This window comes from Amaranthus tricolor, chromosome 7 (assembly GCF_026212465.1).
Source record: "Amaranthus tricolor cultivar Red isolate AtriRed21 chromosome 7, ASM2621246v1, whole genome shotgun sequence".
In the NCBI taxonomy this organism is placed as follows: Eukaryota; Viridiplantae; Streptophyta; class Magnoliopsida; order Caryophyllales; family Amaranthaceae; genus Amaranthus; species Amaranthus tricolor.
The window spans coordinates 13652737-13676542 of record NC_080053.1 but is presented as its reverse complement, the minus strand read 5'-3'; the positions used below and the strand labels follow the sequence as shown (position 1 = coordinate 13676542).

Sequence of the window (23806 nt, the reverse complement as noted above, 5' to 3'; positions counted from 1 at the left end):
AATATAAGGCAAGTCAATAAATGCAATAAATGAACTCAAAGTAAATGCAATAAATGAACTCAAAGCAATGAGGAGATTGATACTTACAACCAAATGTTGATGCTACAATTAGGAGGCGCCAAAGATTCAATAATCAAGATTGAAATCCAAACTAGAAAGTAAAGACGTGAAATAAAATATTGAGATAAAAAAATTATGATAAACTAGGGTTTTTACTTAAAGAAAGCTAAGTAATAAAGCTATATTAGAGAATGTATTAGGGCTTGCTCTCCTTTGTTTCTACAGAAAGTGGGGTATTTATACCCTCTAAGCAAAGGAAACTCAAATGCCCAAAAATGCCCTTGAATTTGGCTTGAGAAGAAATACGGTTCCCGCAGAATACAGGTCTATTCGCCCGAATGGGGATCCTTTTGCCCGAATATCGATTTTGAATCATTTCAGGAACTTTCTCTGAGGTTGGTTTGCTTGAATGACAGGTCCATTCGGTCGAATGGGGCCATTCGCTCGAACGGTGTGTCATTCGCCTATTCCAGCAGTTTCAGCTTCTTTTGCCTCTTAACTTGAGCATGATCAACACCAATTACTTGAATGGTGTCTTGGTTAGCCAAAATGGAGTAACAACTAGTAATTAGAGGCTTCCAAGCTCAGTGTGTTCTCCGGAGAAGTCTTCGATTTACGTGCCAAAATCTCACAACGCATCGATGTTGATCTTGTTATCTCCGAATCTCTTGAAATAACCAAAAAACAACCCCAGAGAGAAGAACAAGGTAAAATCGTGCGTAATGTGCATAATAACGATTGAAAAGCATAAAACTTGGCACGATAAAGCGGTAGTAAACGTGTTCATAAATGAGCACATTATAGTGATCTCAGTAGTGTTTTATTTTAGTAATAGTTATAGATTTAACAAAAAGGCAATAAAATTACACAAGTTACAATTTAGGGTATTTTCTCTTGAGATGCATTAATGGGTAATTGATTGATGTTGACATGTTAAATTATTTTGATAGTCTAATTTAATCTTGATTACTTAATAATATGTTTGACTAGATTCAAACAATTTTTAATTTTTTTTAATGCTAAATGTAAACAAATCATAAACTGAAAAATTAATTCAAATATAAAAAGATAGTAATAAGTTCTCATATCATTACCTAATTTTCAATCTAAACAATTATACAGCAATTGATAAAATTCAATTAACTTATTCATTTGAGGAAAACTAGTTTTAAATTATTAAACTACAACTATAAATAATGTAAAATTGGTGTCAAAGTAATTTACTTATGAAATTTAAATGTTTGTCAACTTATTTATTAGTATATGAATTTTTTTTCATTCAGCAAATCATTTTAACAAAAATAACTTTTTATTGTATTTTGCAAATTTTTATTTCATAAAAAGGAATCTTTATAATTTAAATTCAAAAATTTTTAACTTCACTAAATTAGCAACAAATCTTTTTAATCAGCAAATCTTTTTTGCATAATAAAAATTTTATTAAATTTGAATTTTTTATGTGATAAAAAGGACAATCATGGTGTATTTTAACATTTAGCTTAGGAATTGAGATTCTTTTTGTTGGTGTGAGTTTTTTTTTTTTTTTTGCTACAATATGATATGATATAGGTATTGATATTTATGACTTTTTGACTATTTAGTTTGGTTTATTTCCTTAATACTGAGATATTGGATAAATTATTGCAGAACTCTTTGTAGTAGTTTCAATTGTGCACATGAGCCATGCGCGACTGTACATTAGAGGAAGTAATTGGGTTTGATCGGATTATTTGGTATTGATATTTGTTTACTATTTAATAAAAAGAATATAAAATAACAAATGCAACAATTTTAGATTATATTGTCATTTGAATTGCATTAATGGATAATTAATTGATTTTGACATGATAAATTATATCTATAGTCCATTTTAATATTGATTACATAATAATATCTTTGACTAAATGCAATTAATGTTAACATTTATTTAAATGCTAAATGTTACAAATTTAAAATCCAAAAAATAAAATCAAATATAAAAAGAGAGTAATAAATTGTCATATCAAACTTAATTTTAAATCTAAATATTATGTTGGAGTTGATAAAATTCAAATTAACTTATTCATTTGTCGACACATAGTTCTAAATTATAATATTACAACTACAATTACTGTAAAATTGGTAGCAAAATAATAAACTTTTAGAATTTACATGTTTGTCAATTAAGTTTTTAGTATATCTTTGAATTTATTTTATTCAGCAAATCATTTTAAGAAAAATACTTTTTGATTGTATTATGCAAGTTATTATTTCATATATATTGATCTCCATAATTTAAATTCAAAAGAATTTTATCAAGTTTTTTTGTTAAACACCCTTTGCTAGTCCTGTGATTTTGGTAAAGAAATGTGACGACTCATAACGTTTTTGTGTTGACTATCGGGCTCTTAACAAAGTGACGGTTCCAAACAAATTTCCCATTTCGGTTATCGATGAGTTGCTGGATGAATTAAAAGGCGCCACAGTGTTCACAAAGCTTGACCTTAAGTCCGGCTATCATCAGATACGCATGAAGGCAGAAGACGTATCTAAAACAGCTTTCCAAACTCATGAAGGTCATTATGAGCTTTTAGTTATGCCCTTTGCGCTAACAAATGCTCTAGCTTTTAGTTAATGAACAAGGTATTTCGTCCTTATTTGCGCAAATTCGTGTCAGTTTTTTTGACAATATAATTATTTATAGCCGTGATGAGGAAACCCACAAGCAACATATACCTACTATTTTGCGTACCTTACTGGACAACTCCTTGGTGATCAATGGGAGTAAATGTAATTTTGGAGTGACTACCGTGACTTATTTAGGTCACATCATTTCGGCTCAAGGAGTGATTGTGGATCCTGAGAAAATTGAGGCAATCATGAAGTGGCCGGTTCCTCGAAACATTCGTGAGTTGCACGGGTTCTTGGGTCTTACAGGCTATTATATGCGTTTTTGTCGGGATATGCTCATAAAGCCAGCAAGCTCACTGATCAACTTAAGAAAGGCACCTTTTGTTGGGATGAATCCGTGACCCAGCCTTTCGAGCTACTCAAACAGACTATGACTCAAGTGCCTATGTTAGCCTTGCCTGACTTCACTAAAACCTTCAATGTGGAAACTGACGCCTCGGGGCACTGGCTAGGAGCTGTACTTACTTAGGAAAGTCACCCTATTGCCTATTTCAGCGGGACCTTGGGACCACGAGCTCAACAAAAGCCCATTTATGAGCGTGAACTCATGGCTATTGTGTTTGCTATTTTATGTTGGAAGCACTACTTGATATGGAGACAATTCATTGTGCGCACAGATCAAATTAGCTTGAAACATATCCTTAAGCAACGTGAGATTGGCGTTGAATATCAGAAATGGGCATTGAAATTGTTGGGCTATCATTTTGTGATCATGTACACTCCAAGGAGAACAAATATAATGGCCTACGCTCTTTCGAGAAGAGGTCCGGAGTTGTGTACCTCCATTAGCACCATATCTATCGACTGGGATAAGTTGACAGCAGAGGTTACTCGTGATTCTATTCTTTTCCGGATCTGCAAAGATATTGAAGAGGGTAGGAGGCTCCTTTGGATTTCTCCATACAGCATGGGAAATTATATTATACAAGGAGATTCGTGTTGGCCAAGACATCTCCTTTCATTCCAGTTTTACTTCGTGAGTATCAGGATTCGCCCCTTAGTGGCCATGGTGGGGAAATGAAAACATACCAACGCCTTGCGGCGGAAACAAATAACACAATATGTGCGACAATGCACCACCTGCCAGCAGCAAAAGACATCATATCAGTCACCAGCAGGGCTACTACAACAACTACCCATCAGCACTTATGTCTGGGATAAAATTTCCATGGATTTCATCGAAGGGCTACCCCGGTCTGATGGAATTGATACAGTCTTTGTTGTAGTGGATCGGTTTACCAAATATGCGCATTTCATGAGGCTCAAGCATCCTTTTACCGCCTCCTATGTAACTGCCATATTTGCCAAAGAAGTAATCCGTTTACATGGCTTCCTTTCCACTATCGTTTCTGATAAAGATTGCGTTTTTCTGAGTACCTTCTGGAAAGTGCTATTTCGTTTGCAGGGCACTAAATTAGTTTGGAGTACTGCTTTTCACCCTCAAACGGATGGTCAAACAGAAATTGTCAACAAAGCTTTGGAAACCTTCCTCCGTTGTTTTATCAATGGACATCCAACACAATGGGCAAGATGGCTCTCTTGGGCTGAATTTTCCTATAGTACTGCTCCACATTCTACCATTAAGATGTCCCCCTTTCAAGCTTTGTATGGGTGCCCACCTTCATATATAGTTCGCTTTGGCCACTCCCACTCTCTCGTGGAAAGTTTGGAACAACTGTTACAGGAACGTGATGCTATGCTCAATGAAATACAGTTTAATTTGGTTAAAGGCCAACAAGCTATGAAGTATTATGCTAATTCAAGGCATCGGGATGTTTCCTTTAAAGAAGGTGATTTGGTGTTCCTTAAGATACAACCATACAGGCAGAAATATTTGGCCAAACGTTCCAATGAAAAATTGCCTCTTCGGTTTTATGGTCCTTACACCATCCTTCAAAGGATAGGTCAGGTGGCTTATAAACTGTGTTGAAATATGGAGTGACTTGAACACTACTCCGCGGGGCGCATAGAAGACCGCGGGGCGCGGAGTTGATGCTGCTCTAGTCCGCGGGGCGCGGAGTTGCTTCTGATCTCACTCTGCGGCTCGCGTAGTTTTACAAGGCCTCGCGTAATGGCGGTTTCTTGGCACGTTTTTGGCCAGTTACTCTTAGTATTTGACGATTTTTTGTATTTTCTTAACCCTAATTTCTTTTTATTATGAGGTATACTATATAAAGGCCCCATGTAATTAGAATTAGAAAGAGATGCAATGCAAAACACAGAGTGAGGAAAACTAAGAGAGAAAAAGCTTGGAGAGCCATTGTTGTGGTTTCTCGTGTTCATCTTGTAATCTCCCTGTTTATAGTGAAAAGTTTATTCTCGGTGCCGGTGGATGTAGCTATCACGTTGATAGTGAACCACGTTTATTTCTCGGTGTGATTTTCTTTATTGTTTGTTTGAATCTTTATTGTTTCATTATTGTTTTTCGATCTTTGCTTCCGCTGTCGCACAACAATTGGCATCAAGAGCTCAGGTTTAATCCTAGGAAGAGTTTTTTGAAGGAAACAATGGTAGGAGATTTTACAATAAGGATTGAGAAATTTAATGGAAAGAATAGCTTTGGGCTATGGCAGATTAAGATGAAGGCTTTATTAAAGCAGTTGCAGATTTGGCGTTCGTTGATCCCAAAGAGTGTGGCGTCTACGTCGGGATCTGGAAACGGATGGACTGATGAACAGTTAGTAGTGATGGAAGAGAAGGCTCATTTTACCATCTTACTAAGTCTTGATGATCATATCATCACGGAGGTTGCTGATCAGGAAACGGTCGCAGAATTATGGTTAAAATTGGAGTCACTATACATGACAAAATCTTTAACCAACAAATTACTACTGAAACAGCGGTTGTTTAGCCTCAGTATGCAGTCAAGTACGCCATTAAGGGATCATCTAGAAAATCTTAATTCTATTTTACTAGATTTGCGTAATTTAGAATTTAAGATAGATGATGAGGATGCAGCGTTAATATTGTTTGTTTCTCTACCGAATAGTTGAGAACATTATGGAGTCTTTTGTGGTTGGCAAAGACTCGTTGACCCTAGAAGAAGTGAAGGCAGCACTTTATACTAGGGAGTTGCGTCAAAAGGCGACAAGTGATAATGAGAATTATGGCAGTGGGTTAGTTGTTAGGTCGGGTAGAAATTCTAGAAAGAATTAGGGATCTAACAATAGTAATGGTGCTAGGTCGGATACTTGTAATAGTAGAGATGGGTCTAGCAACACTAAGACCATAATATGTTATCACTGTCAGGAACCAGGACATTTTAGGTCTAAATGTCCAGAATTAAAGAATAAATCTCAGGCCACAGTAGTCGAAAGTAAACAGAACAAGAGCTATGATTCGGAGGAAGATTTAGCATTGATTAGTTGTGTTGAGTCTAGTGATTTGGTTGATAGCTGGATTCTTGATTCTGGTAGTTCGTTCCATATGAGTCCTCGTCAGGATTGGTTTGATACTTATGAGTCTTGTTTTGGGGCTTCAGTTACGATTGCTAACAGTACTCCATGTGAAGTAGTAGGTATTGGTTCCATGAGACTTCGGACTAGTGATGGGAGAAGGGTTACTTTGACTAAGGTGAGGTATGTTCCTGCATTGGAGAAGAGCTTGATATCGCTTGGGACCTTAGATGATTTGGGCCTCAAGGGTGAGTTTAGCAATGGAGAAGTGAGTGTCTTTAAGGGTTCGGATTTGATACTTAAGGGTGTCAAGGTGAAATCCCTGTATGTCTTTCAGGGTGTTACGCTGCTTAGTTCCTCAATTAGTGCTTCTACTTGTCACCAAGAGATGACAAATAGGCATAGTCATATGGGTGAAAGTAGAGGGCTGGAATTGTCCATTGAGAATCGTCTTACATGTGTCAAGGATGCCTACCTTGAGGAAGACAAACATTGGGTGTTTGGGTTTAAACGCGGATGTGAGCTTAGCATTGAAGCTCATGATCACTTGTATGGTAAGATGGTTAGTTGGCTACATTTGAATAGTTCGTTTTGTGAATTTGTTATGTTTTGTGTTTTAGGTATTTTGTGGCATCATACCTATGGGATAACACCATTGCAGGACGGTGTTACAGGAATAACAAACTGGACCATGTTAGGGAGAGTCTTATGCATGCTCTCTGGTACTTGGTTATTGAGTAGATATTGGATTAGTTTGTTCGATCGGGGTTTACACACGGGATTAGAGGTGCCCAGTATGTGTGTGGTGTGGCTCAGTAGGGTATCGTGCTATCTCATATCTGGAGTCTTGTTAGGGCTTTGGTGTGTTGTTGTGTATTTTGCAGCAGCTGGTTATGGTGATAGTGGTACCGAGTTTGAGGTGGAGTATGAGGTTAACTCCTCATCCATCTCTGTTCGACCCCAGATTGATGGTGTTGATGCTACCCCAAGTATCTCTCTGACTGTGATTTCTGGTGCTATCTTTATCTCTATGGATAGTTTAAAGGAGTCAGTACAGGAAACATTCCGCCGATCTAAAGGGTTTCAAGAACAGCCTATATGTGTTATCGAGAAGTCTAATAGGTTGGCTGTAGGGAGTGTTGTTTTGGTTTCTATAAGTGTGGAAGGTTATGCATTGAACCTTGTGGGATTGGCAAGGTTGGTAGCCATTTTTGTGGAGTCTCTTGGACCTCCAACTTATGAGCACATTGTAGAGTATAGTGAGCGGGCGCAGTGGCTTGCTATGACTTTACGTATGAGCAGAGTGTGGGAACTGTTGTATGGACTGGTAGTGTTACTTAGCTCAATTACATCACCTCATTTTGAGACTAAGTCGCTCTACATGTCTAGAGTAATGGTTCGGTGTTTGAAGTATGCTGTGATGTGTACTTGTTTTGCGCATGCCAGAAGTGTCATTTGTAGGTTTGTGACTCAACCTGTGTGGGGGCACTGGCAGGTAGAGATTTGTTCTTTCTACGGTTTGCTTGGATCAGTTGTTGTGTTTCTTATATACGGGAATGATATTAAGTGCTTTGTTACATCGGTTGAAGCTTGGGTTGTGTTCGCCGAGTTTGATTATTTCTTGATCTCGGTGATGGTTCTTTGTGATCAACCTTGGTTGGCTTTTGTGTACTACGATTGTGTGTTTAGTGATCAGGTACTTGATGTTCGGGAAAAGCACAGTGTGGTCAGATTTCATTCGGAATGCACGTACATGAAGATAGAGGTAAAGAAGGTAGGATGGTCTGACAGTCCTAGTAGATTCTTTACTATGCTGGATTCATTAGCATAGGCCCTTAGGGGCGGTGTGAGGGAGCTCACAGGTGGAGGTGTGCACAACCTCAAGGTGGAGCTTGCCTCGTGTACTCGTGATGCAGGTGGAGCATTATGAGTGAACTTGTGATGCTAGTTGAGCGTTATGAGTTGTTATACTTGGAAACGAGTATGTGATGGGTCTTAGTTGAAGACTTATCGGGATGGGTCTTGGTTGGAGACTTGTCGGGATGTATGGCTTATGCTTGAGCTTTGCATCGGGTTTGGCTTGAGAATGGTTTTGCTTCACTATGGTTTGATGAGGTAGTGGTTGACTACGTGTTCTCGTCAAGGTGGAGATTGTTGAAATATGGTGTGACTTGAACACTACTCCGCGGGGCGCATAGAAGACCGCGGGGCACATAGAAGACCGCGGGGCGCGAAGTTGATGCTGCTCTAGTCCGCGGGGCGCGTAATACTCCGCGGGGCGCGGAGTTGCTTCTAATCTCACTCTGCGGCTCGCGTAGTTTTACACGGCTCGCGTAATGGCGGTTTCTTGGCACGTTTTTGGCCGGTTACTCTTAGTATTTGACGGTTTTTTGTATTTTCTTAACCCTAATTTCATTTTATTATGAGGTATACTATATAAAGGCCCCATGTAATTAGAATTAGAAAGAGATGCAATGCAAAACACAGAGTGAGGAAAACTAAGAGAGAAAAAGCTTAGAGATCCATTGTTGTGGTTTCTCGTGTTCATCTTGTAATCTCCCTGTTTATAGTGAAAAGTTTATTCTCGGTGCCGGTGGATATAGCTATCATGTTGATAGTGAACCACGTTAATTTTTCGGTGTGATTTTCTTTATTGTTTGTTTGAATCTTTATTGTTTCATTATTGTTTTTTGATCTTTACTTCCGCTGTCGCATAACAAACTGAATCTTCCTCCCAACAGCCATATTCACCCAGTGTTCCACATCTCCCAATTGAAACCAGCACGAGGATTTCTTACACCATCTGATGTTCCTCCCCCATTATCTAGCCACCTAGTGCAGGAGGCTGAACCTGCTGCTCGCCAACCTCACCCTTTTGTGACTGAAAATCTGGTTCAATGGAAAGGGCTACCTAGTTCAGAGGCCACGTGGGAAGATGCTGCTAAACTCATCTCTGCTTTTCCTACTCATCACCTTGAGGACAAGGTGAAACTCCTGGCCGAGGGTATTGTCATACCAGCTGATAAGGCTATCAAAGTGTACCAAAGGCGCAACAAGAAAAAAGATGGGAGTAACTGAATTCTGTTGCAATAGAAGGGAATGTTTTATTCTAGAAAGGGCATCTTTTCGTAACCAATTTGTAATAGCAGCTAGTTGTTAAGCTGGCCTAAAGCTATATATATCATGATGTAATAATGAATAGGTATGAAAAGTAAGTACAAAATCTGCCTTCCTCTCTTCTATTTCTATACTCTTACTCTTTTTCTCCCTCCTCTCTCTTTCTCCTCTCTACATTCTCTGCTGTACTTCTTTTGCTTTTCTCTTTCCTCACTTCTGCTGTGTAAAAATCAGTTGGTTCACCACACACTTCAATCAAAATACATTTACAATAGAAAAAAAATGTAGTAAAATTAATATTGCAATTGCAAACTATATCTTTCTTTTTCAATACATTTATATGAATCATTTTCTCTACCCAATTTTTCATATCATAAAATACAACAATTTCAACTTTAAGCATCAACAGTTTAGCTCACAGTAAAAAATCTATTCAGTATAAACAACCCCCTCTGGCCTCTATCATTCTGGTGCAGTATAGATCAGTGAATGCTTGATGCTTTACAAATCTCATTTTATATTTCTCCCTCAAATCCAATACCACTCGCTAGTTTGATCATATTGTGCTGAAAAGATCATAAAAAACTTCTGGCTTCCTGTACTCTGATTTGCAAACAGCCTGAACAAAGTAAACATAGTTAACATCTCAAACTCAAATACATTTGTTCATCCTTATGATCAAGGTCGTTAATGTTTTTCGTTCCTTTTTCAATTCGTAACAAATAAAAACATTTCACCATTGTGCTAGATCAGACAAACTTTAATGCTTTACAAATCCATTTTATATTTCTCCCCCAATACCATGCTGAATTTGTTGCCATATTTATTGTTTGCGCCTTATGTTTGTTATTGTTATTTCTTTGGTTTGTTATTACTCTGTATTTTTCTGTGCTCATTGTCTTGCCTATGGATTTTTCTGTGTCCTTAGTTTTCACTTACTGGTTTTTCTCAAGCTGAGGGTCCCACTAGCCGCAACTTTCTTATCTCCTATGATAAGGGTATAGACGCACGGTCTATCGTCTTCCACACTTCCACAACTTTCTTATCTCCTATGAAAGGTATATACGAAGTATGATGATGATCATAACGATGATGAGCTAGTATTAGAATATTAGGGTGATGGATGATTTACCATTGCTTAGGTTATACTCCGTTCGCCCACATTCTCTATATAGGTACTCATAAGATTATAGGCCGATTTCTACATTACGTAAGTCAAATTTGAAATTTTCCATAAGCATTCCTAACTCAAATGTATGTTTATGCATTCAGAGTTGGACAACATATTAGTTTGATACACTAAGATAAAAAGAAGCCATAAAAATTTTCCAAGAAACATTCTTCAGAAGCATGCCAGTTTACCTGGACTGCGAAAGCTATGTGTAATAGAGTTGCTTCAGCCCATGGTCTTCCGATAAACTGAAGCCCGATAGGCAGCCCTGCTGCATCATATCCAATCTAGAACAACATATAAATTGATCAGCAAATGATGTTCAAATTGAGCCATCGATGCAAATTTAAAGTAAAATTTTATTCTCACCGGCACAGTTACAGCAGGCAGACCAAGAAAATTTCCTGCTATTTGATACCGTACCAGTGCAGCTGAAAGCAAGTTGAAAGACAAACTTTTCGGTTTTTACACATTCCAAATATTTAAGCAATAGGAAAAACCGTATGATCAATGTATACCTCCATTAATGTAATCGAGTTCACCGGTTTCTGAAGCATCGTCTTTGATCTGGTATGCAGTTACACTGGCACACAACATTGAAACAAATAACTGTAATGGCTAGTACTATTTTAAACTTACTTTTCTTAGACTGAAAGCAAAATATCGGTTTGCATATGAATTAGAAGCATTCTTATCTGTGTGGAGTTGTGGACTGTTGGCAGTTTGTTTTAGTCCAACGGTGACAACTTTATGAAAGAAGCAATTTACTGATTTGGAAAACTGGCTTGCTACTTTATTCATTGAGAGGAGAAGTATATATACAGAGGAAGAAGCACCTAGAAGCTACAGCCCTAACTAATTACAAGAGAAAGAAAACTAACTGTGCAGAGCGAAAATATAACAAAAACAGAATCTCTAACAAACTTAATGACATGGCTAACAAACTTCTTTTCTGGAAGGTTCAACTTGAATATTGTTGCACTGAGGCTTTGTATCTGTCATGAGTCATCCCCTTCCCCCTTTATTGTCGGTAGTGGGGTTTTAGCCTTATGACTACATCGGATTAGGTAACTGAATAGGTCATAAGGATAGTATATATAAGGGATTGGGAACATGGAAATATAGATGCATAACAAAAAGCAAAAAAATAGTTCTCAACATTATGTCTACCATCAAAAGACTTGGGATTTAAGGAGTCAAAACACCAGAAATTCTGGTAGTACTGGAGACAAGAACATACATCGATCAGAAAAAGACCAATTTTGCTTCTGCATCATTGGTTAGTCCTCTAATATATATCCGTCTACATGGACAAAAGTTTCGGGCAAAACATTACTGAAATGGGTGACAGTAGCAGGAAGCATACCCAGTTGTAGGAGTAACAATAACATCGGTGTTGGATAATATCTTGTTATAGAAATGCATATGTCGGTTCCTGCAGATAAATCGGAGAAGAAATGACAAATTGCACTCGTGTCGTGGAATTACATTTTTGTAGGAATGCAGAAGAATGTAAATCAGGGTATTTTGATATTAATCTTAGCTGAAGGTAGATTTAGCATCACCTGATTTTCTGAGCTTTGATGTATTCCATGCCATTAAAGGCACCATATATCGAAAGTGCAACTCTTGCATCCCATCCAAGTTCTGCAGAGGCCCTATCATCAATCATGTTACAAAACGACGTCATCAGCAAAGCATCTTAATCTGGAATCTGAATACTTCTTAACTACTAAATATTTATACATAACGTACAGCTTCTGTCGAAGATGGTCAAGAGCAGCAGTGCACTCAGATCCGATTGTTAGATAGTGTGCTAATCGCATTGTCTCTATTTCTGGTATTGTCACCTCTACAATCTTTTACAAAAGATATTACTTTTAACAGGACAATCATGAAAATTATTTAACTAAAAATAAACAGGAATAATACCAAGTTCAGGCCATCATTTTATAATAAAATCCCAACCTTTTAATATTAAAAAGTTTCAGGTTGGAGCTGGCATGATCACCTATGAGCACATAATGTTATAGTTGAACAGGATGGTTAGGGAATGCATATTATACCTCCCACCCATAACACTTCTGAAGCTTATTGAGAGCACTGGAGCAGCAAAGTTTGATATCAGCATGACAGTCATCAAACCACTATATACAACATGAGAAATGGAAACAAAGACAGAAATTTAGAATGGATGATATTGTGACCTGCAGTACGACTTTTTTAGTATCTTATAAGAATATACGAGTGTCAAACCTTCCCGTATTTGGCCAATTTGACATCACCAATGAATGTGTCTGTTCTCAACATCGGCAATTTAACTATAGGCTGCTTATATCAAAAGTATATCTACTATCAGTGTCAATCCGTACATTCACCAAGTGGCGAGGGACAAGAAAATCAAGATGCAAACTAAAGCATCACCTCTAAGACTGTAGGTTGATCTAAGAGGAGTTGGCCACTGATAGCTGCATAACTGAAATAAGTTTCCAAGATTAGTATTAGTTTTAAATCCATATGAAGAGGTTAAGCACAAGTGAAGTGAACAACAAGGTACTTACGTTATCAAAGCATCTTCAACTGTGCCAGATAAAACTCCAACCATCCCAACCGTCCAATTCAGAGGAAGTACACTACAGAACACGATGATGATAATCACTACTCACTTATTAATATCGCCTCACATAGTTGAAGTAATATGTAGCAAAAAAGTGACGATGGTTTTTCCTATATATTCCTATATAGGACATATTTCAAGAGTATTGTTCTCACCCAGTATGAGGAACGCGTCCGAAAGTAGGCTTGAAACCAACAACCCCACAAAGAGCTGCAGGCATACGAACTGACCCTGCACAAATTTTGAAAAATATTCAGCAGCTTGTAATGTAAGAATAAGACAACATTACATCACCCCAATGCCATTTAATTATTTTGGTAACAAGAGAACTAAGAAAATTAAATGCATTAAAATGATGTTTATTACCGCCACCATCAACACCAAGAGCAACCGGACATAATCCTGCACAAACAACTGCAGCTGACCCACTAGAAGAGCCTCCCGATATCCGGTTAGTATTGTAAGGATTTCGAGTAGCCCTACAATAATAACGGAAAATTTTGAAATCAAATTCTAATGTAAGAACACAGTCCTGCTCTGATTGGCACAGTATTCTGCAAAGTTTTGTTTGGCTGGGAAAAATTGAGATAATATATAGCTATGAGTTTATGGGTGAATGCATTGTACCCATAGTGAGGATTTATTCCACTTGTCCCAGCACCAAGCTCATGCATGTTGGTCTTCCCAACAAGTATTGCACCACATAACCTCAGTTGCTCAACACAGCAAGCATCATTTCTGCAGGATCTAAATTTGTGTAACCAAGTCGTACCTCCTAAAACAAATTACATCAGAGGCAGGGCATTTGCTCAGCAAGTAAACTAACAGGTGAGTTTCGCACGCTTAAAATGAAACTTAAGTATTGTATATATTATTACCTGTAGTTGGATAAGGGGCACAGTCTATCTCATCTTTAATGGCAATTGGCACTCCATCTAGAACTGATAGTGTTTCACCTGTATGAGGTAAAGACCATGTGGATTGTGAAGAATAAAATAGTCGAGACTAATCACGACACTAGTAGATCGGCCTGTGTTTATTTGATAGCGATCGTGGGAATTAACTCATCTTAATTTTCATACCTTTTTTATGACGAATAGTAGACTCAGCCGCTTGCTCCAGAATGTTGTTGGCATCACAGCTGATAAAGAATGACATGTTGGCGTTAGTACTAGACGATTGTTCCACAGCTTTAATGAACCTCTCTGCCACCTGCAAACAAACTAAAATAAATCACTTGAGTCGTTTGTTTCACAATTTGTAGGACAGCATGAAATTGTACAAGAAACTCCCATTCAAAATAATAAAACTTACCATGCTTGGAGTGAGAACCCCGGATGTATACGCTTTAGAATAGTCCATTATCGTCCAGCGTTGAAAAGAAAGATTTATCTCACTTGAAATATTTTCTGAAGAAGGCAGGCACTCTACAGCATCTTGTACACGTTGACATGGGTTACTGTTAGAACTCACGCATCTTACTTCTTGTTCAGGGAAGTCTGCAACAATATACGGAAGGTACTAAGTAATAAGGAAAGGAAACTGCAATATGAATAAACTGCTATAGAAAAGATATACCTATATGCTATATGACTCTTGGTCATATGAAGCTATATTAAAAATCATGTTTCCATCACTAAACATTAGTTTCTACTCAGAGGAATTACTGAAATAAGTCATACATTGGGCCTTTCTGAAAGAGTTGGTACCTTCAGATGGATGTAAAGGAACATATACAGGTGACTCTTCCAATTCTGCCCATGAAACAAGCTGCAAAACAGTTTTCATTTTACATAATTGCCGAGGAGCAAGTCATCAAAACTATACAATAAGAACTAATTGAATTTATGTACCTTATTAATCAAATTATCTTTCTTAAGGAAGTACAAGATAATCATTCCAATTATCCTGGACTCCAGAATCCAAACAAAAAGTTTAACCAAAAATCCAGCCATACGCGGAGCTGATAAAATAGATAGAAAAGCATTAGTAATGCCTTCCCTTGATCAAGTCTATAACCGTATAAACTTGCAAGTTACTACCAAAACATCCCTAATCCCTATTGTTTTCAGAGCTTCAATTACAGGACCTCTTTCATAATATATTTCACATTCCATAAGTGTTGGAAATACTTCACATGTGAGACAAAATCCCACATCGATAAAATAGTGGGTTGTGGACTTGCATATATATTGGATAGGCTAATCCAGCTACAACCATATGGTTTTGAGAAACAATGAACCTCACCAAATATATGTGCAAGTCAACGCTCTTGACCCATGGGTTTGGCCCGAGCCCACAAGTGTCCCGTGTCCACATGAGTGGACTATGGTGAGATTATGTAATGATTTGTCACGGCCTAATAATAAAGGCCCAAAACATACTAGACTAATACTTGAAGTTATCACCCCCAAGAAAAAAAAGGATACCCATTAATATCATCTAGAACTCTGAAAACTACCAAATTTTCCGAATTTAACTACTCAAAATCAATTGATCAGATCAAAATTAAATACTCCCTCCATCCCAAAGATATGTCCCTGTTTGATCAAATAATGGACTCATATAGGAAATGACATAATTCAGGACACCTGAAGGGCATTGAGAAAGGATAGCTAACCTTTGACATTGGGGCTAACATAAACCTCATCACTGTGAGGGCCAAGATCAACCTGATCAACAGGTTTGTAAACCACACCCTCACTCCTAAAAAGCCTCATCTTGTTTTCTTAACTCTTGAGGATGTAAAACAGAGAAGCTTAAAACAATGATTCAACACCTTAATGTTTAATTTTTTTATATATAATTCAATATATGTAAAGTGGGTACCTTCACCTCCAGCTAATGTTTGTATTATTTAATCTCTATTTTTTATTTTAAGAATCTTGATTTCTTCCTCATAAACTCATTGACATTGAAGTTTTATTTTAACAAGTCAAAACATTCTTCATGACAAATTAAATACTCATATAATATCATCAGATAAATCCTTACTTTTAGAAAAATAATATATTATTAAAACTCAACTACAATCTTATATTACCACATTCAACATGGATAATTATATACTTCTCAGCCTCTCTAATATCATCAAAGAAATCCCTAATTTGACATCATCCCCATTTTTAAAATTCAACTACATTCTCATATTACAAATAAGACAAAAGGATATAAATATCACAAAACACTTAGTGGGTTTGATGAAACAAGAACAAACCTTTGACATTTGGGCTAATATAAACTTCATCACTATAAGGGCCAATATCAATTTCATCAACAGGCTTGTAAATCACACCCTCACTTCTAAAAAATCCCATTTTTTTTCCTTCAAACCAAAGCATGTGAGTGATCCAACATCCCAAAGTCATTCTCAGTATATAAAGGGGGAAAAATGAAGAAATGGGTCATCAGAAAAGTAGGACATAGTTGATGGAATGTAAATATCATCCTTTTAAGGAAAAACGTGGTTTAACTGAGGGCAATAGAATCTCGGCTCAAACCTGCAAAGACCATGCGACATTTTACTACACAATAAAAAAGAAAATTACCAACAATAATACAATTTTTTGTTTATTAACCTACAATAATATAACTTTTGATTATCCATCAATCATAAATAATACTAATTTATGGGTGTTTCCTTAGAATATATACTAACATGCTAGAAATTAAACTATTGCAGATTATATGATAAAAAAATTTGTAAATTAACTAATAAACTAAAATCGGTAATATTTTTGGAAAATACTTATAAATTGGTGTTATTTATGATTAATTAATAATTAATATTATTGTAAGGAAATTAGGAAAAGGTTATATTATTTTTTTGAAAAAGCTCACTTTGATGACCGTAATGTATCAAAAAGAAAGATATGGATGATTATTTATTTAAAAATCCTATTATCTTTAAAGAAAGATTAGAATCGAGTTGATTTAGCGTAAATGTAAGGTAAATGTTCGACCAACTTTGTTAAAATCTTAATTATAAGGAATTAAATCGGGTATTTGAATCAAAATGGGATGAATAGGTCATGAAATTTACAATTAAATATTGTTAGGGAATGTAAAGAAAGTAATCAATAATTGGCGGGGTTTTTAAGAGGTTGAGATTTTGGGCAGTTGGAGAGTTTGCTCCCTACCTCTAACGGTCACCCACCCTTCGCGTGTGATCCTAAATTTTCATTTTGGATGTATATTTACTCCCAATGGCATTACAAATTTACTATACTGTATCTATATTTCATAGGTACATTTTTTTTTTCCTTTCAGCTCGTCTTTTATGAGACCATCTCATCATGAAACGATGTCATATAATAGCGTATTTCTTCAATTGATTACTTTAAAATTATAAGTAATTGTATTAAGGTAATAAGTAATCATTCTAAGACTATGAATAGTAATTATATTAAAATTATAAGTGATCACTTTATCATTATAAGTGATCGTTTTAAGACAAAAACTGTATATTAGGTTAGCCCAATAAAAATGATCTCATGTAAGAATTAATGTTTTTTCTATCTATATTTTTATATCACCCCACTTTTTGTCGTCCCTTTGAATTTGCTACTAAAAGTAACATATTGTAATGAAAATTGTTATAATCAATAACAAACTCAAAGAGACAAAGGAAATATAATTTAACATAGCTTGTATTTTGGAAGAAATAATTTTTTTTTTTTAATTATAGAATTGAAATCATAGCTTGTATTAGTTTTTGTTTTCTTTTATTTTGTAGTTGGTTCTACTTATTTATTTTATTTATAGGCTTTTAAGTTATCCTTCCCGTGTAGTTACGTCTCCTTATCGTTCTCGAGCCGGGAGACTCCTTTGGCCGCGCGCTCCTTTATGGATATGAGTTGCCGCGGTCTTTCCCTTCCCAGACCCTGTGCATAGTTTTTCTATGAGCGGGATACACTGGATAGGATGATGATGATGAAATCAGAAATGAAAATTTTCAAAAAAACAATGTTTGAAAAGTCATTTTTATATTATTAACTTTAATTAATTCTAAAAAAAATAAGTCGATTAAGATTTTTAAATAAAACCGTTATTTCTATATATTATATTGGTTATTTTACTCTATTGTATCAACATTTAAAGGACTAACCACTATGATGTTACTCCCTCAAATTTTTTGATTTGGGTAACAAAAATAATACAAAGAACTTTCTCAATGAACGATATAGATATTTTGATAACATTTATAAATGTTACATTTGGATGAGATAAGAGGGACTAAAGGAGGTAGATGTAGGAAATTATGTATATTTTAGGATACTAGAATTATTGTAATTGATCCTCTGTTATTTGTTTCCTAATTTAAGTCCTTCTCTCATGTATATATCCTAAGCTTTGTGGTTGATTATATTTAATACAAACAAAATTATTCCAAATGCTAATGCTTAACCTACTTTATTTTCCGCTTTTTATCTTTTTATGGTATCAGAGCTATAAGACACTATTCCGAGACCGGCGACTTTTTCAGCAGAACATCATTTACCATTACTTCTTTCTTACCTGAAATGGAAGACACAACACAAAACACCAAACCTAACCAGCAACTGACTGTAGCTCACACGGAGCAAATGTTCCAAATGCTTCAATTACTCAATAAAACCAATGTGTCCATTGAATCATCCTCATTAGATCTTAAAATGGTCGAAAGATTGACTTACCAAAACTACACCATGTGGTGTAAACTAATGTATGTTGTTTTTAGGGGACGAGGACGTCTCTATCACATCATCGACGAACCCTCAAAATCCACATAACCGATATACCAAGTGTGGAAGCGATGAAACTTTGTTGTGTTTTAATGGATAATAGCCAACATTGGATCTGATCTTATTAATCAATTCCTTGATTACAAAACGAAGGATTTATGGAAAGGTATATAAACTCTCTTGAACAGTGGGCATGATGAACTTCAAATATTCGATCTGAGTACAAAGGCAGCCAACCTTAAACTGAATAGTGATTCCATCGAGATATACTTTGGAAAATTAAATACTCTTAGAAAAGAAATTGGCTGTCGGATGCCAAATCTTATGGTATACCCCGAGGACGTTACTATGTTCAACAGTTTTATTCAAAACAACGCCTCTACCAATTTCTAGCCAGAATACAGAATACCTTTTATAAAGAGAGGCGAGATCTTCTAAATCTAGACCCTTTGCCGACCTTGGATATTTCCTACGCCACCTTACGTTGTGAAATTACATGACGAGGCATCATGACTACCTCCTCATCATTGGGTTTTTTTCCCTCAGAAATCCGTCAAGGGCTAGCTATAAAACACCAGTCGGAAGCCTCATTTCGACGACACATAGACAAGGACAGAACCTACCTCAAGTGTGGCCACTGTGGAGAATCGAAACATACAAAGGATGCTTCAATATCATAGGGTATCCAGAATGATGGGATGAATTCTGGCTATAAAAGGCTGCTGCCATCAAGGCTCCGTTGAAAAGAATTGGCTGCAAGGCGAACCTCGTCACTGGCGACACCAACAATAGGCCACATACTCAAGAGGGAGGTTTGTCTTATACCATTAAAACCGGTAGTATGCACAGGTGTGAAAAAATGGACGGATGAAATGAGGAGCACAGGGAGATTATAAAAAAAAAAGTTTCCAAGTGAGGGTATTTATATGGGGGCTGGGTTAACTACATGTGAGAGGATTTTAAAAGATGAGTCAAATGCCCTAACCATTTCCCCTTTGACTTGCGTTTTCACCCAATTACCAACCTAATTAATTCACACGCGCAAAACTTCAAATGGGTTGGGTTTATTGGGTAAAGCATCTACTTTAAAGTGGATTTTCGACTGCGGAGGCACGGACACAATGACCAACGATCCATCCAACCTTTTAACTACTAACCCAACTCCCCGTACTCAAATTCCGACTTCAAATGGGGAATGTGTTTCGATTACTAGGGCTGGGACTGTTGCGATTTCTTCTTCCATACATTTACAAAATTGTCTCTTAATTTCTAGTTTAACTCATAAACTTTTATCTAGTAGCAGTTGACTAAGGAGATTGATTGTATTTTCCTTCTGACTTCTGATGGTTGTATTGTACAGGATCCTCAGACCGGGAGGATTATTGGGTGTGGTATTGAGCGAGGAGACTTGTACTATGTGGATGAGACAACTCAACAAAGTCAACCTATGCTTATTCGCGGGTCCTATGAACAACAACTTTGGATGCGGTATCGCCATTTGTGTCATCCCTCTTTAGCTTATATAAAACATTTGTTCCCTTGCCTAAAAAAACACTTTTTATGTCTCTTGATTGTGAAACTTGTGTTGTGGCTAAAAGTCACAAACATTCGTATTCTCTTAGCTTGTATCATTCTGCTTGTCCTTTTTCATTGATACGTTTTGATGTGTGGGGACCTGCCCCGAGTTTTGCTACTCACAAATTTTTGTATTATGTTTTAATTGTGGATGTTTGTACTCGTATGAGTTGGGTTTATTTTTTGAAGCATAAATCTGAAGTTTTTTCAGTATTTGTCACATTCTATAATACCATCAAAACTCAATTTCATGCTCAACCAGTTTATTTGTCACATTCTATAATATGTAACGGGTGCTATCAAACAGTTTATTTCTGAACATAGGATGGTTCTCCAAACTTCTTAACCCGACACACCACAACAAAATGGGGTCGATGAGCGAAAAAATTGTACCCTTCTTGACATCACTTGAGCACTCATCATTGAATCTCATGTTACTGTTTCCTTCTGGCCTGAAGCTATTGCTACTACAACCTATCTCACAAATCGCCTTCCCTCTAAACATGTCCATTACAAAACTCTTATTGATGTCTTAAGCTCTTTTGTCTCTATACCTTCTTTTCATTCTTTACCCCCTCGTGTTTTTGGGTGTATCATTTATATTCATATTCCACAAAAGTATAGAACAAAGCTTGAACCTCGAGCTATTAAGTGTGTTTTACTTTGTTACGGGGCTAATCAAAAGAGATACAGATGCTTTGACCCTCTCTATAATCAGTTATACAATTCTATGGACTGTGATTTGTTTGAACAATCCTACTATACTCCCAACCTAGTCCTCAGGGAGAGATAGTTAATGAGGACTTTAGCAGGTTAACTCATCCAATAGTGATTGATCGGGACCTAAAAGAGCAAGTAAGCGAGACTACTGATGTTGTTACTGAAACCATAGTATCTCCTCTTCAAATCACTCCAGTCCTGCCTAATGAGCATCCATAGGTTCCATAGAAGGCTATGGAAGAAGAGATTTTAGTCCTTGAAAAACATGGAACTTAGGAAAAATGAAAATTGCCGAAAGGAAATAAGACAATGGGATGTAGATGGATGTATACTATAAAGTACTTAGCCGATGGAACTATTGAACGATACAAAGCTCAACTTGTGGCATAAGGGTATACTCAAACCTATGGAGAAGATTACTTTGAAACCTTCTCACCAGTCACCAAAATTGACACAATCTAAGTCCTTTTCTTGATTGCTGCGAACAAGGATTGCTCATTACACCAATTTGATGTGAAGAATGCTTTCCTACATGAAAAAAATAGAGGAATAGGTGTATATGAGAAATCCCCCATGGTTTTCAAATAGTTTCTCACCGGGAGAAGGATGTAGGTTAAACAAAGCTTGTATGGGCTAAAGGCTCTAGCATTGGGACATTCACCCTTGAAGTGCCCATGTCCTTAACATTTGAAACAAATCACTCCTTTCATATCTTTGTTAATTTTATCCTTGGGTGGGTTGGTTGTGGTTTGGTTCTTAGTTGACACAGGTGCTGGGTTCACAGGATTTTGGGATTTACAATTCTAGAAGTCTTAGTATAAGTACTTCATGTCCCTACCTTCTTCTTAGAGTATTTCTCTTGGGTAAGGGCATTACTATCAGTTAGGATAAATGTTACGTTTTGGGTCAACTCTAGCTTTTTTTCTCAAATCCTCCCTTAGTCCCCCTATGAACTTACCTATCCTTATCTCTTCTGGATTATTTAGTGCACAAACCATAGAAAGTTTCTTCCATTCTTGTATGTATTATGTAACTATTCTATTGCCTTGTCTTAAGGTACTCCATTGCACAAAAACTTGTTGTTTGTAATTGTGAGGAATAAACTTGCTTCTTAGGTGTTTCCTAAGTTTATCCCATGTGTTGATCCTCTCTCTTTCTTCCCTTCTTCTCTGCTTTTGCACTCTCTCAAGACATACAGCAGCCAACTTAGTCAGTTTGATCTCGGCTAACTATATTGCTGTTCAGGTGGGGTGTCCTTAAAATCATAATATTTCTCAAGATTGGCTTCCCAATCAATGTAATCCTTTGGGTTTTGGGAATGGCCATCAAACTCAGGAAGGTCTATTCTTAGGGTTTTATTCTCAATGTTTCTTTGTTCCTATTGTTATTGTTTTGTTTTTCCCCATTTTGTAAACCTATGGTGGCCATGGTTAGGACAAGTTGTTGCACTAAATTGGTGAAAACCTCCAATCTCTCTTCTACATCCATAGTGCTCAATTTACAACAATTAAAGCAATTAGACACACAATTAACACATAAAAAGCAATCAGGGTTTTCAAGAAAGTGATTCTTGAATGTCATAACACCTTACCATTGTGTTACTTGCTATTTTTGTGACTTGATGGTACAATGGTGATTTGATCATCCAAAATAAAAGAGGTTTGGAAAGAAATTTACCTGAATTTGTTGTTGTTACAAACTACACGAATTCTTCATCAAAACCAAAAGTCTTACCAGAAATGATCTCTATATGTCCTGCTATACTTACTGTTTGAGATGGTTCTTGTTTTGTCCCTTAATCTTCTTCTCCTTGGTTGAAGTCCTTCAAGCCAACCGTGGCTTTAATACTAAGTTGCACCAATACAGAGAGGAGATAATTGAGTTTTGATGAGATTCTAATAAGGCACACTTGATAAAAACGAACAAATGCACTACAATGATCAAATCAACAATCTATGAATATTTCACACAATCTTGATGAATGTCTGTCCTTAGAAAAGACTCCCTGACTTCACTTGTCACAAGCCTTTCCTTTACAGTTCCCTCAATGATCATACTCTTATCATAATGAAGGGTGAATCTTCTTGAATACCGATTCACCATAGTCCAAGAGAGAAATGAAAACAAAGTTACTTTTATAAAGTATACTTGAATGAAAACTGAAATGTTATTGAATGAAATCTGAAAGGTAGTTTACAACGAATGAGGAGAGCTCTTTATATAGTTTATGCCTCAACCTCAACGGCTAAAAGAAGCTAGCAAAATATAACGGCTAACTACCTTTTAAAAATCAAGAAACACCCCTTAAAACAAACTACAAAAAAACTGAAATGTTTAACACATACAGGCTACTATACTTAAACCTTTGCCAGGCTGGACTTGCAACTTCTTAAGGTTACTTTTGATGCTCCTGGTCTTGTTTGGTGAGGCTTAAAACCACACGTGTCCCTTGCATATGAAGTTCATGTAATCCAATATATAAGGCATCATCTAGTTGTTCTGAGATTAGGGTGTAAGTGGCCATCAGTGGCATTTCGGTAGTGCTAATTTGGTTCCGTTCCTTAGGTTGTACCCTAGTGGTGTTTGTATCACTTGAACCAAGTGTAACCCTTGGTTCATATTCTTTGCATACTTGTTACATTCCTCATTGAACTTGGATATCCCAATAAAAGTATGTTTCTTGAGTTTCATACTATTGAATAGACTTGTTGGAAGACCCTCTATCTTGCTCATTTCCCAATTACACTAATATAATTTT

At 36.5% G+C, this 23806-nt stretch overlaps 1 protein-coding gene across 1 annotated transcript; it reads right to left on the bottom strand.

The window, feature by feature from the left end:
- Positions 1-9514: 9514 nt before the first annotated feature.
- LOC130817681 (fatty acid amide hydrolase-like) lies at positions 9515-16546 on the bottom strand. Its single transcript, XM_057683526.1, has 20 exons — positions 16248-16546; positions 14884-14993; positions 14740-14800; positions 14345-14529; positions 14113-14242; positions 13909-13986; positions 13658-13805; positions 13397-13509; positions 13186-13261; positions 12975-13046; positions 12838-12889; positions 12670-12741; positions 12480-12560; positions 12169-12272; positions 11979-12071; positions 11780-11848; positions 10932-10996; positions 10783-10844; positions 10605-10700; positions 9515-9861 (listed from the first exon to the last, which is right to left on the bottom strand). The coding sequence occupies exons 1-20, from the start codon at positions 16396-16398 to the stop codon at positions 9799-9801; spliced, it is 1881 nt and encodes a 626-aa protein (XP_057539509.1). The 5' UTR covers positions 16399-16546; the 3' UTR covers positions 9515-9798.
- Between the last annotated feature and the right edge of the window lie 7260 nt (positions 16547-23806).